Source organism: Bos indicus x Bos taurus, chromosome X, assembly GCF_003369695.1.
Source record: "Bos indicus x Bos taurus breed Angus x Brahman F1 hybrid chromosome X, Bos_hybrid_MaternalHap_v2.0, whole genome shotgun sequence".
Taxonomy (NCBI): domain Eukaryota; kingdom Metazoa; phylum Chordata; class Mammalia; order Artiodactyla; family Bovidae; genus Bos; species Bos indicus x Bos taurus.
Window position 1 is genome coordinate 66,180,752 of NC_040105.1, and position 13,646 is coordinate 66,194,397.

General features: G+C 38.0%; 1 protein-coding gene across 2 annotated transcripts in view; it reads right to left on the reverse strand.

The window, feature by feature from the left end:
* HDAC8 (histone deacetylase 8) overlaps positions 1–13,646 on the reverse strand; it is a 238,788-nt gene that overhangs the window by 161,616 nt on the left and 63,526 nt on the right. For both annotated transcript variants that reach the window (XM_027533139.1, XM_027533138.1), the window contains exons 5-7: positions 10,538–10,650; positions 6,719–6,796; positions 6,028–6,136 (exon numbers count right to left, since the gene is read on the reverse strand). In XM_027533139.1, coding sequence (XP_027388940.1) covers positions 6,028–6,136; positions 6,719–6,796; positions 10,538–10,650 — 300 coding nt within the window. The remainder of the gene's footprint in view (positions 1–6,027; positions 6,137–6,718; positions 6,797–10,537; positions 10,651–13,646) is intronic.

The window sequence follows — 13,646 nt, forward strand, 5'->3', positions numbered from 1 at the left end:
CAGAATGGCCATCATCAAAGTCTACAAAAAATAAATGCTGGAGAGGGTGTGGAGAAAAGGGAATCCTCTTACACTGTTGGTGGGAATGCAAACTGACACAACAAATATGGAGAACAGCATGGAGATTCCTTAAGAAACTAGGAATAAAACACACAACCCAGCAATCCCACTACTGGGCATATACCCTGAGGAAACCAGGATTGAAAAAGACACATGTACCCCAGTGTTCCCTGCTGCACTATTTACAATAGCTAGGACATGGAAGCAACCCAGATGTCCATTGGCAGATGAATGGATAAGGAAGTTCAGTGCAAGTTTGATGTATGACGCAGAGCACCCAAAGCCAGTGCTCTGTGACACCCTATTACTCTGGGATAGGGTTGGGAGGGAGGTGAGGGGATGCTCAGGATGAAGGGGACACATGTATAACTGTGGCTAATTCATATTAATGTATGGCAAAACCATCACAATATTGTAAAATAATTATCCTATTAAAATAAACAAATATATTTTAAAAATCGCTAAACTTGTTAAACTCATTAAGAAAAATTTCATACTTCCATGTGACAATTTGGGGACAGTGTAACTGATGGTTAATACTCTCTGTGTGACCTTAAGTAAATCAACCTTTTTAAGTTCCAGTTCTCTTATTTGGAGAAAGGAATGGCAACCCACTCCAGTATTCTTGCCTGGAGAATTTCATGGACAGTCCATGAGGTTGCAAAGAGTCAGATATGACTGACTGACTAACACTTTCACACTTTCTTAGTAAGACTGGAATAAGAATACTCTACCTTTGCAGGTATTGTATATTCTTACAAGTATGAAGTGGAAAAAATCAAATAAATGATCAGTGTAATTCCTGGCACAGGCAAGTCCTCCCTAGGAACTAAGCTCCACGATGTGGCAGCTCCAGGATGTTTACCACCACTAGTACCTATGTACAGGGTGGGCAAGAAGCAGAGACAATAAATATTTGTCAAGTGAATGAATAAAATAGTGCCATTATACTAAGTGAAATTGCTCAGTTGTGTCTGACTCTTTGCGACCCCATAGACTGTAGCCTGCCAGGCTTCTCCATCTACGGGATTTTCCAGACAAGAGTATTGGAGTGGGTTGCCATTTCCTTCTCCAGGGGATCTTCCCAACCCAGGGATCGAACCTGGGTTTCCTGAATTACAGCCAGACTCTTTACTGTCTGAGCCACAATGAAAGCTCATCATTATACTAAAATATAAGCAAATCCCCTAAGTTATTGCATTGGTAGTTCCCTTTTCATTCTTGTTATTTAACGTCTTAAAAATTCTATAGGGTGACTTAAGGCAGTCAGTTCTTTTGTAGGAAGGTCAGAGTGGCTTCAGAGAGGTGAATTTTGGCTCAAGACCTATAGGAATGAATTCTTGTGCTTAAAACAGTCCTGACTTATATTTCAGAGGCCATGTCAGGATCTAAGGAAAAATCTAAGGAAAATAAATATAAACTGCAGAATCACTATATGATTTTTTTCTCTTCTTCATTGAATAGCAGTGGAGCTCAGTATAGACGGAAGAAGGAATTCCCCACAGAAATAAAAGCTTGAATTTAAATGAGCTATTCCTTCAATGAGCTATTCCTACTGTGGTCCTAGAGAGCAAGTTCTTTCCAGGTAGGCTATCCTGGTTATCCCAAGCATAGTAGAATTAATGTTTGTAAAAACCAGTTTGAAGAGCAATAAAAAATTTACTTAAAATAGATAAGTATAATATTTTTCTCAAAAAAGAAGGGACAAAAATTTTGTTTTTGTTGCTGCTGCTTTTTTAAACTTCTGGAATCTCTGAAATTTTCTTTAGGTCAGTGGTCTTTGATGGGGGAAAAAAGGTTTCTTTTAATTTTGGGTTACAGCGTATAAGCCATAGGATTCAAGGTAAACAGGCCAAATACAGGAAGATTTTTATTTTAATAATTACTACTGTGAACCCTAGTTCACTAGAATAAGACTATTTCTTTGATCAGGCTGATTGCTCTTACTAGCAAAGTATTGCATATGTGGATATAAAGACTGCTATTGATTGAAACGCCCTGCTTAATAGGGCCTTTCATAAGTCCTATTCATTGAGAAGTCTGTTTAACAATGTGTTTTCCTTTTGGCAAAATATTTATGCAGTGTCTCTAATTAATTATTTTACAAAGTTGAATAGTCAAATATTCTTAATCAAATGTAATTTTTTTCCGAAGTGTGTCAATTTCAGTATGCTTTGTATCATAACATTATATATATATATATATATATATATATATATATGTATGTATGTATGTATATATGTATATATGTATAGGAAGTCACCATATATATAACCTTTCTGTGAGATATATCCTAGTAACTGGATGTTTAGTAAAGAATGCTTTCTGGATGTTAGGGCTGTAAAATGATAGGTGGGGTAAAAACTAAGAAGTTTGAAAACAACTCTAAAATTCTTCTTCAAACTATCCATATGTCATGACAGTTCACAGTGGGCAAACAGTTTGGTCATCCTGCAAGATTCAAGGTTTCAGAGTAGTACCTCTCTTGAATCAACTGCAAGGAAGTACTTGGTTATTTGTCCTTTTCTTAGATTCCTTAACTATGCTAAGTGTAGCCAGTCAGTCGTGTCTGACTCTTTGCAACCCCATGGACTGTAGCCCACCAGGCTCCTCTGTCCGTGGGATTCTCCAGCAAGAATACTGGAGTGAGTTGCCATTTCCTTCTCCAGGGCATCTTCCCGACCTAGGGATCAAACCTGGGTCTTCCGCATCACAGGCAGATGCTTTACCCTCTGAGCCACCAGGGAAGCCCCAAAGTCACCAACACAGCCTCTTGAGTAATAGTTTAAACATTATTAAGACTAACTCACATTGCATCCAAATACAACTAGAGAGCAAACATTAAATAAAGGCAGAACAGTATTTTTCAGATGACAGAGCTTGGTAATTAGGAAATGGTCTCTGGCAAAACAGCTTTCCTCTCCCATCAAACTTTGCCTGTATATAAATTACAGGAGGCTTAGGGGAATGGTGACCCTTGCCCTTCTAAATTAGCACTGAATGACCTTGGGATCTCTCACTGTGAAATTGTCTTTTTCATAAAATGGAACTTCTGGTGTTGAAAATCTTCATGTAAAGATTCCATATCTGGCCTATTAAGAAAGAAACCCTAAGACAATTTTTTTAAAAAAATAAAGAGGGTATGTTTAACCTTAAGATGAAACCATTAAGTTCCTGCCTAGCTGTTAAAGTCAAAAAAAGGCTACAGCAGAGGAAAAAGCCATAAAGAAAAGAAGGAAGGAAGGGAAGGAAAAAGGGCTCCTAAATTCAACATGGAAAGATAGTTCAGAAGCAAACCAGTGGCAAACTAAAATTAGAGCTTCTTATAAGTGAACCAGCAATAAGATGTCCTTTATTTCTCACAGGTAAGGAGTCAGAAAACCAGTAGGCTCATGGAACAAAAATGATGAAAAAGAGACTGAAGATGAACTGAATGACTTTTTTACATGGGTAAGCTATTCCTGTCTACTCTGTCTTTGGAGGTAGGCAGATGAACCAGATGTCATAGTGGTAAATGAACAAGATACTCTGATTCTAGGCAACAAACTAGAAGTAATCAAAAGCATAATGACTAAGTGATACAGTTACTAGAGCTGACCCTCTGCAAAACTAGTTGGCAAAAATTGTTTGTGCCTCTTTCCCACTACTAATCCTCTGAATGCTCAGGGTGCTTATGCTCTAACCCTTTCAAAATCTGCTATTATGAAATGGCAGAGTGTGGATGAGGAGGAGAGATTGGGCCAGAATTCCATTTAAGGCCTAATTCTCATTGTAGAACAAAAGTATGTTTCCTTTTAAAGGAATTTCATCAGCTATTAGTCCAACAGTTGGGACAGATGTTTGGGTCAGGAAGCGTTCTTGGCACCCTTGGGATCAGAAGTGCCTTCACATAATGCCCCGACCACACTTGACTTCTGAAAGAAATCAAAGGGAAAAATGACTGTCTCTCTAATCAAAACCCGGAGCCTGGGTTTTGATTCTGGGTGATCTCCATACAGTTTGCTGGTGGAGCTGCAACGGCAAAAGGGGCCCTGGTAACTACAAACAAATGAGTGTCTTGTACTCTGGTACACAAGCTAGAAGAATCTTTCCTAAATGCTGGCTTCCTGTATACACTGGGGTAGAGGTGGCAATATGGTAATCATGTGTGATCCTCCATGGATCTTTTCCTCCAGGCTAAATTCACTTTTAAAACGTTTAATTAAGTTTGATACCAAGGCTATTTTTAAACATGAATTACTATGGGATAACAATTTTTAAAAATCATGTAGGAAGAACTGGTTTAGAGAGAAATAGGGGAGAAACAGACATTTTTTTGACTGAAGAAAGGTAAGTAGTAGACTTGTTTGGGGGTGGGCGCTGGGAAATCCTCAAGTCTGCAGATGATACTCAGCTTTTCCAGGCAGTGAAATGCCAAGTTGATGGGGAAGAGAGGAAGACTTCAGGAGGTTTCATGACTGACAGATGAGCTTCAACAGAGGCACATGTAAGGTAATCCGTTTAGGGAGGGCCAGAGATTACAAGCTACACTTGCAGGATGATGGGTGCTGACCTTTCAATTAAGGCCCATGAAAAAGCTCTAGGAAACCCTGTGGACAGAGTACTGAAGAGAACAATCTAGTTTCCTGCTATGGCATAAAAAGGGCAACAAAATGTTGGATACTGTCAATAAGAGAATTAAAAGAAAAACAAAATAATTCTCCTTTTACACAGAACCACAGGATATCATTGGTAAAGTTACGTCAGCAACTCTGATCTGCACATCTCAAGGACAGAACAGAGCCTAAGGGAAACAAAGAAGGGCAATTAAAACCATCAATGGCAGACTGAAAAAAAAAAAAAAAAAAAAGAGCCTTTTCAGTTTGACAATACAGAGGTAGTAGCCAGGGCACATGATCAAAATATGAAGAGGCTACTGCTACAGCTGATGACCTGACATGCCAAATCTCTTGAGCTAAGAGGCACCTTTGGACCATAAAGTTTTTATTTTTTAATACTTCTACTTTGTTTATACAACTGCCAATTGTGATGGCCAGTGCAGGCTCCTTTGGGAAGCCCTTCTTTCCACCAGAATGTTGGGAGAAATCTGAGCCAAGTGGGAGAGGGATCAAAAACACCTCAATCCCCATTACTTACCTTATGCTGACTTGCTGACTTTCTAGTCAGACTCACTTCTCTACTGCCAATGTCAGCAATGAATTTGTACCTGAGCGATCCCAGTTTTTTATGAATATGAGTTTAGCCACCCTTTTCCTCATTGTGTAGGGCTTTTTAGTCCCAGTGGTCTGGTCTACACCCTGGCTCTAAACTGTCTTCCTACAAGTGGCTCTAATTTAATCTCTAACTATATTGCAAAAAAACTAGAATTTCTGACTCCAATTTTAACACAACTGATAGAACTCAAGAACTCTCTAATATTGACACCAGTGGATGGAAGCAGATCTCCGTAATGGAAAACAAACTGCTGCTGCTAAGTCGCTTCAGTCGTGTCCGACTCTGCGCGACCCCATAGACGGCAGCCCACCAGGCTCCCCTGTCCCTGGGATTCTCCAGGCAAGAACTCTGGAGTGGGTTGCCATTTCCTTCTCCAATGCATGAAAGTGAAAAGTGAAAGTGAAGTTGCTCAGTCGTGTCCAAATTAGCGACCCCATGGACTGCAGCCTACCAGGCTCCTCCGTCCATGGGGTTTTCCAGGCAAGAGTACTGGAGTGGGGTGCCATTGCCTTCTCCAATAGGGGGTGGCAGGTAAGATCAAACCGATAGTCTGGCTCTGGTCCAAACACTCTGCTCCCCCATACAGGGGCTGGCTACCTGATCAAATAAGCATAGTGAGCAGTGTACAAATGGTATGTGGGTATATAATAGCTTTTTAATTTTTTTTGAAAACAAGAATTCTGTGAGATTAGAGGCCATTTCATCTAATAGAAATGTAATGCGCTTGTTACTGGCTCAGCACTGCTGTCATACCTTTCACAGATGTGGTAATACCTCTCATCCTGTATGCCATCCTGAATGGGCACGTTTACACTGTAGTACCGTCCCTTCCCTAGGCCAACATCAGACACATCACCTGTTCCTGTCAAAGAGAGGAGCACCAAGAACAGTTTTAAGAACATGAGAATTAGAAAATATGAAGGCTTCTCTGAGTAGGAATTCAGAAAAACAAAAGGTCAATTAAGAGAACAATTTGAATGAACGATGGTTTCTAAGGGAATGAAATTAGTGAATAAGAAAAAACTTGTAAATAATGTCGGGGAAGTAGGAAAATCGTAAGAAAATAAATTAGTCTCCATCTTGCTGGACCAAATGAATGAAAAAAGAGAGAAACTTCTCTTCTTGACTTCTCATACACCTTAGATTGACATAATATTAATATATAATTGCACTTATCAGGATGTTGGGGGTTATACAGGCTATCTGATAGTCCGGTAAGTGTAAGTGAGCTCTCGACAATCAATGAAAATCATCTGGAAAAAGCAGCAGCGTTACATTCCTTTTATCATTGTCACCTGAAATGACCTCTGTTAAATTTTTGCATGGGGTAGCACCAACAAGGTATTCACAGCATGTAGCTATCCAAATACAAGATATAAGAAATGTATAGAAGAACTGCAGTATTTATTCCTCAAATGTAACACTGAGCACACAGATCACTTGCCTGGGAAAAATCCTGGAGAGAATTTGTGCAGGGACACCGTCATGACTTTGGAGGTGAAACTGAAGGCATCTTCTACACCTAGCAGAGAAAGAAATGGCAGAAGAAACACTTTATAAGTGCAACTCCTGTTTTCAACAACTGAAACTCTAGAAAGCAGCTGGAGGAAGGAAGAGCGAGAAGGTAGCAATAATAAAGCTAGCAAGCTGTGGAATAAAAGGAACAAAACTCAGGTCTTGAATCTCTGTCATTATAGGATGAGCTAGAACTTTGGCCCCAAGTGAAGTTAGGGTTCCTTCTCAAATTCATTAAAATTAAAGCTGGACATTTCCAAGCAATGGGGATGCCCAGGCTGTCTTTCACAATGTGTTCTAAAAGGTAGGGAAGGATTAGAGCTCAGAATTGATGTATTATCAACAGAGCTGCATAAAGGAAACTGGCACCATCTTGGAAGTTTTATATTTTGTTTTGTTTCATTGGTTCTAAGTTACATTCTTGGGATTTTTTTTCAAAGAAGTACAATATGGCAGCCCTTTGAAAAACATCATCTATACCAACATTATGCACTACACAGTGTAAATCTAACTTTAAAATGCCTTTCTATAATACAGATTTGGTTATAAATGCAATCCACCCAAAGTTCCATGTATACTAAGTACATGTTTCTGGCTACAACATGGAAGGCTGAAAGTAGCCCTTAATAGCAGCTTGATGACAGCTTTTTGAAGCCTGGAAAAAGATAGAAGGAAAAACTTCAAGAAAGGAGTTTCCTTTTCATTTTAACAGAGTCAGAAAAAAGAGGCCTGGGAGATAGATGATGTCTCTTATAAGCCACGACTTATTCAGATACACACCCTGCTTACCTCTACACTTTTCCTCCCAGAATCACATAATTGTCATACTGTATTCAGATAATCTGGTTGTAAAATGGGAGGACTGTTAGCAAATTCATGTATTACCCTCTTTTATACTTCAAATAAAGAAATTGTCTGTTTACTTAATGCTTCAGTCTTCTTTAGAGGCCAACAGAGACCTTAAAAAATATTAACTCTATTTGTATATCACAGGTATGTTTGAATTTCCCAAGCTTTATGCTTTGCCCTAGGGAGGCAGTTAACAGCAGTTAAAGGCTCCAGGCACAAAGCATTAAGTAAACAAAAGAAAATAAATTAAACTACTATTTTAACTTAGAAATGGAAGTATAAACAAGTACAAGTCATGAAAATCCTGATTATCTCTCCATCAAGAAAAGTGGTATCGATTTATACTTCTCTCAGTGGTGTATGAGAGTTACCCTTTTTCAACGTCATGACTGACACTAGGTATTATTCTTTTTAATCTTAGGCAGAAAGAATGTTCTTGTTCTAATTTGCATTTCTCTGAGTCTTAGGGTGTTAAGTAACTTTTCATTTGTTTAAGAGCCATTTGTATCACTTCTCATGGGAAATGCCATTAGGTGTTGTTAGAAAATCATACTTTAAGAAAGGACATAGAGACGAGGATAAGGGGCTTGGTGTGAAAGGGAAGAGTGGCTAGGTAGCTGAAAGAAAGTGAGGATGGGGTAGGGGTGCTGGTGAAGCCACTGCGAGGTGCTAGTTATGGAATCATGGGAGATTTAAAATAAACCAAATGTGTAAGTGTTTGGAGGTGGGGCAGGGGTCACTGGAAGGGAGGTGCTGAAGAGGGGAAATAAACTGAAATGAAACACACCATAAAAGTTGGCTAAAACAGGAAACTCTAAATGGTGCAGAAATAACATTGCAAATGGAAGAATGGTTTCAGGTGACAGTCTTATTTCATTCATTCTTACATGGTTCAATAGACTTGATTCTATTCTTGAACTCTGATACAAAGAGTTTGAATTTCATAATCACTCATTCATTCAACAAATATTTTACTGAACCACTACTATAGGCATAGGTCTGTTTGTTCCTGCCACTGTGTAGGACAGAAAGAAGTCAATAACTTGATCTGTGCTCTGGAGGAACTGAAAGGTTCTATGGGATGAGAAGACACAGACACATTAAAGAATTCACTAATAATACAATATATAATTAAATATCAAATCAGTGATAGAAACAATACAGGACATGAGCAAGGGGAGAAACTACTTGGACAGGAGTGGTCAGAGCAGATTTACTACCAACTTGAGCTCTTGGGCAGAACTGGAAGATATAAAAGGGTAAGAGAAGGCAAAACTAGGTTAGGAAAAAGAACCACAAAGTCAGGAAGGTGGGAACAGTGAGATGTGTCCGGGCATCACTGAGTACAGTAGCATAGACAGCAAGCAGTGAGAGACAAGGCTGGAGAGAGGAAGTGTGGCCTCTTTGAGGCAGGCCTTGAAACACAGGGCAAATAACGTGGACTTTACCTCGAAGACTACCGGTTTTCAAAGTGTAGCCTGTGGAACAACTTGGGTGTTATTAATATGGAGACTCCCAGGTTCCATACCAGACCTACTAAATCTAATATCTGGTGAATGTGGCCTAGGGATCTGCATTTTACAATTTGCCACCCCCCTCCACATAGGTCATCCTAATCTGCATTCAAGTTTAAGAACCATTGCTGTAGGTCAATGGTTAGCAAACCAAGTGGCTACACAGTATTTTAGACTCTGTAGACTACATGGTCTTTATTGCATATTTTTCTTTACAACATTGTAAAATGTAAAAAACCATTCTTAACTTGCTGATCATACAAAGACAAGCCACAGGCCAAATGTTACCCTTGTTATAAGCAATCAGCGTCTCTGAAGGGTTTTGAGCAAAGCTGTGTTTTGCATTGGTTGAGTATTATATTCATTGGACATGGTTCTCGAAGTAGTGTGTTGGTTGTTTTAACTCTTCTCTCCTCTGTTACCTTTAATTTTCTGTCACCATTCCATGGAAGCTTCCATCTAGTTGAACTACTACTATCTCTCCCACAATTTCTTCCTTCTTTTTCTTTTTTGGCAGTAGGGCTGACTCCAGCTTCCATGATATACTACTCTTATGCCTTGATTATGTTAGTTTGTCTCAAAAGATCCCTGGAAACAGGGAAGCAGCAATCACTGATGTGGGGGGCAGGAAGGGTATATTCTTAACTAGTTTTACTAGATAAGTGTTCCTAGATTGATGAAAATATATGTGACACACGGGCTATATTTATAAGAGAAATAGAATGAGGGTAACTGTCACTTAAGCTCTACATTCTAGATGAAAGGTACACAGGAGGGCTGCATACAACCTTTTAGTGAAGTCTTCTAAGAGAGGATTAATGTGGTTAAGGCAAATTGTTACAGTCTGCTGCTACTAAAAGTTAGAGAAGATGCCCTGGGTTTGTGCAAGATTAAAAATTTTAACAACGCAAAGCAAGTGGCACAGATCTTGATTACTACATGAGTTGATATCCCTGTTGGTGAAAAATTCAGAGTGTTAGTCCATCATGCATCCCTTCTGTTTTAAGAGCGGCATCAGGACGCTCAGTTCTGACTGCAGGTTTCATTTAGAACCTATGGAAGTGGCCTGATGGAGGTTACTAAGCACTGGAGTAAACGCTCAGAAATCTTGCCCTGATTTCCACTTCCTAAGATTCTCTACTGGAGAGCTTCACTACTGGAGGAGAGGGGAGGAGAAATTATAGGAACCTGGTATTTTGAAGCAGCTTGGTCAGCAAAGGAGGAACTGCATCAGTTAAAAGAATCTCTACCTGCTTTAGGATTCTCAATTAGGAAAATTTCAATTGCAAGAGGTATTTCTCCTGTTACCAGCTGCCTAGAAACAGCTTTACTGATAAAAGCCTGCCAGTCCTAGCAGCAAAGCTCCTCTGAAAGTGAAGGCTTACCATCTCCATGGTGCAGATCCAAATCCACATAGAGAATACGGTCAAATTTCCGTCGCAACCGTAATATTCCCAGGACAGCATCATTGAGATAACAAAAACCAGATGCTTCATCTCTGCAAGAAAACAAGTTGCTTTAGCCAATAGCCACAAGCAATTCAAGGGAGTCTTAATAGCCAAGGATCTAACCCTTGAGATCCATTCCCTTACAATTCCCCCTTCTTTTAAGAAAAACAAAAACATACCTACAAAGATTATATAGTACATGGCCCAGAATGGCCAGGCAATGAAGTGTTTTTGTAAACTAAATATTTAGGTTGATTGGTAATATTTTTCATTCAGGATCCCTGATTTTCAAAGATTTATAATATAACTATATTGAACAAAACAGAATATTTTTTTTATGATTCTGGAGTCATTTAAAAAAAACTGTAGTACCCTGAAGTCATCATGATGAACACAGATTACTACTTAAAGGAGCTTAAGAAAGCTAGAATCTAGAAGGGGCATTAAAGACTGTACTGATCAGCCATTTGTAGAAGGTGTTGGAGATTTGATTTCTCTGTCCTGACCCTATGACATAATCTAGAATTTTTTTTTAGTACATCTTGGACTTGTTGCTCATCAAAGCTGAGTGTAGAATGTACAAATGCATAACCTCCTGGACAGTACAGTGTGGTTGCCTTTCCATAAATGTAATTATTACAATAAATGTAATTATTACAATGATGATTGAAGCAGCCTCTTTAAAGTTTTTCTGGCTCCTTCACTTAAGTTGTCTTCACTGACTTCACTGATGTCCTTTAATATTTTTGCTATCAGTGATACCGTGTCACTTTAACCTCTTGTCAGCATATTAACCTACTCTTTTATTACTCTTCCATTAAGCCTTGTTGAGTAGATATAAAAGAACATCATCAAACATGTGTTATAATTTGTTCTTTAAGAACTCATTCTAAATGCTTCAGTTTCTTTTGCTTCTACAGACTGAATATTCAGTCCATTTTTTCCTACATTCTCCCCAATATTTTACTTGAAATAGAATTCTAGGCATAAGCATCAGTTAAAATGGCTACTATGAGACTGTGGAAAGTGAAAGTCACTCAGTCGTGTCCGACTCTTTGAGACTCCATGGACTATAGAGTCCATGGAAATCTCCAGGCAAGAATACTAGAGTGGGTAGCCCATTCCCTTCTCCAGGGGATCTTCCCAACCCAGGAATCAAACCCAGGTCTCCTGCACTGCAGGCAGATTCTTTACCAACTGAGCCACCAGGGAAGCCCAAGAGTGTAAAGTCTTTGTATTGCCTACACAATGCATAAACTTCTTCATGAAATCTCTTCTATATTTCATATGCTGCACAATGCCCTGGTTCACAGGCTACGTCAATGAGACAGGTACACTAGACAGCAGGAAGTTGGTAAAAATATCACTAGACATTGGCTTTGCTCATGAAGGTGAACTTGGTGATCATCTAGTGAAAGAATAGACTGGCATTATATATGCAGCCAGACTGAAACCAGTTAGAGGAAAAAGTTTGTCCAACCTTGAATTCTCTATAAATAAGAATTGAATATGTAACTTTTAAGGTTCTTGGATGCTATTTTCCAATTATGAAAAGCTTACAATTTTTGAGTCTACCTACCATTTTACCACATCAAGAAAGAGGCAATGTGTCTTTCTACTGAAATCAATAACTTTTAGGTAGTTGGGATGGAACATTAAGTGTTTTAGGCAGAAAGAGGGAAGGAGGGAAAATACAAATCAATGCAAGACATACTTTCTTCCCTCAGAGAGCCTAAAATTAAGTTAGGAAGACAGGTCATAGCACAGAAATACAAAAGCCAAAACAAAACAAAACAAAAAAGGCAGGCAGAAATAGTATGGCATATAAAAGAGAACACAGAGAAATTCTATAGACAAAATTGACAAAGCAGAGTCATCTCATTGACAGTACTGAAATTTATCTGAGCCCTGTGCTTTTAGAAATCAGTGTGAGTAGGAAACCTCTCATCCTTTGTTCTCTGAGAAACAGTTAACTGCAAAAGACCACATTGCTCTGGCATATTCCAGAAAGAACCATTTTCATGCTTCCTCATGACTCTCATAAGACTCACAGATGATTATCTTGTTTACCTGCCTTTATAAAACTACAGGTCCCCTTTCCTTTTCTTTGAGATGTTCTTTATTAATGAACATTTCTCCTATGGCAGTAGCCTGAATATAATAATAATAATGTCTGTAATTCAGAAAGGCCTCATCACTCTGTAATATTTTCCTAATATTTTTCTTATATTTAAAGAACTCTATTCTCATTGGTTTATAGAAATAAGTGTTTAGATAAACAGAATATTTCTAAAATTCCCAGAAAATAAAGAAATTGAACTTTCAAGACTTTTAATGTTCTGAAAAAGTATTCCTATAAAAATAAGCTCAAATGTTTTAAGAATTTATGTTTGCCTAATATAGGTAAATCTTTGGCAAACAAGACTAACTTAATAATTTTGGTTTACTAAAATCAGTTATAGCTTTTCTTTATCATTGTTAAGTATAATATAAATGTGGATTTTTATTCTAGTTGGGTATATTCTTCCTAAATTTGTACACGTTTACTGATTGAATAAGCTAATGTCACCTCTATAAATGTTTGAGATTATGACAAATGCAAATTCATTTAACAGAATTGAGTCATTATTCTGAAAAACTTTATTTCAATAGTAATTATGTCAGTCTGATGATAATTTACAAGATCTTTAGGTAACTGAAGACTTTGGGTTGATACTAAATTGAGTTACTTAATGGGTATTCATTATATACTTAGATCATTTCTAGGTAAGTGAATGCATTAATTACTAAGCATAATATTGGGTTTGTATACTTTTTTTCTTATTTTTACAAGCTACAGACAGGCTATATGTATTTGGATCTGTTAATGAATATGTTCTTTTTGCCACTTTGAGTTGTACTATAAGAAATATGTATAGATATAAAAAGTGGTAGAAAGTGTTTTTTTTTTTATTTTTAGAAAATCAAACTGCCAAGATTTATTTAAGTTTTTATTTCACAGAAAATACAAGTATGTAATGTAGACACTGACATGTGAAATCAAGTA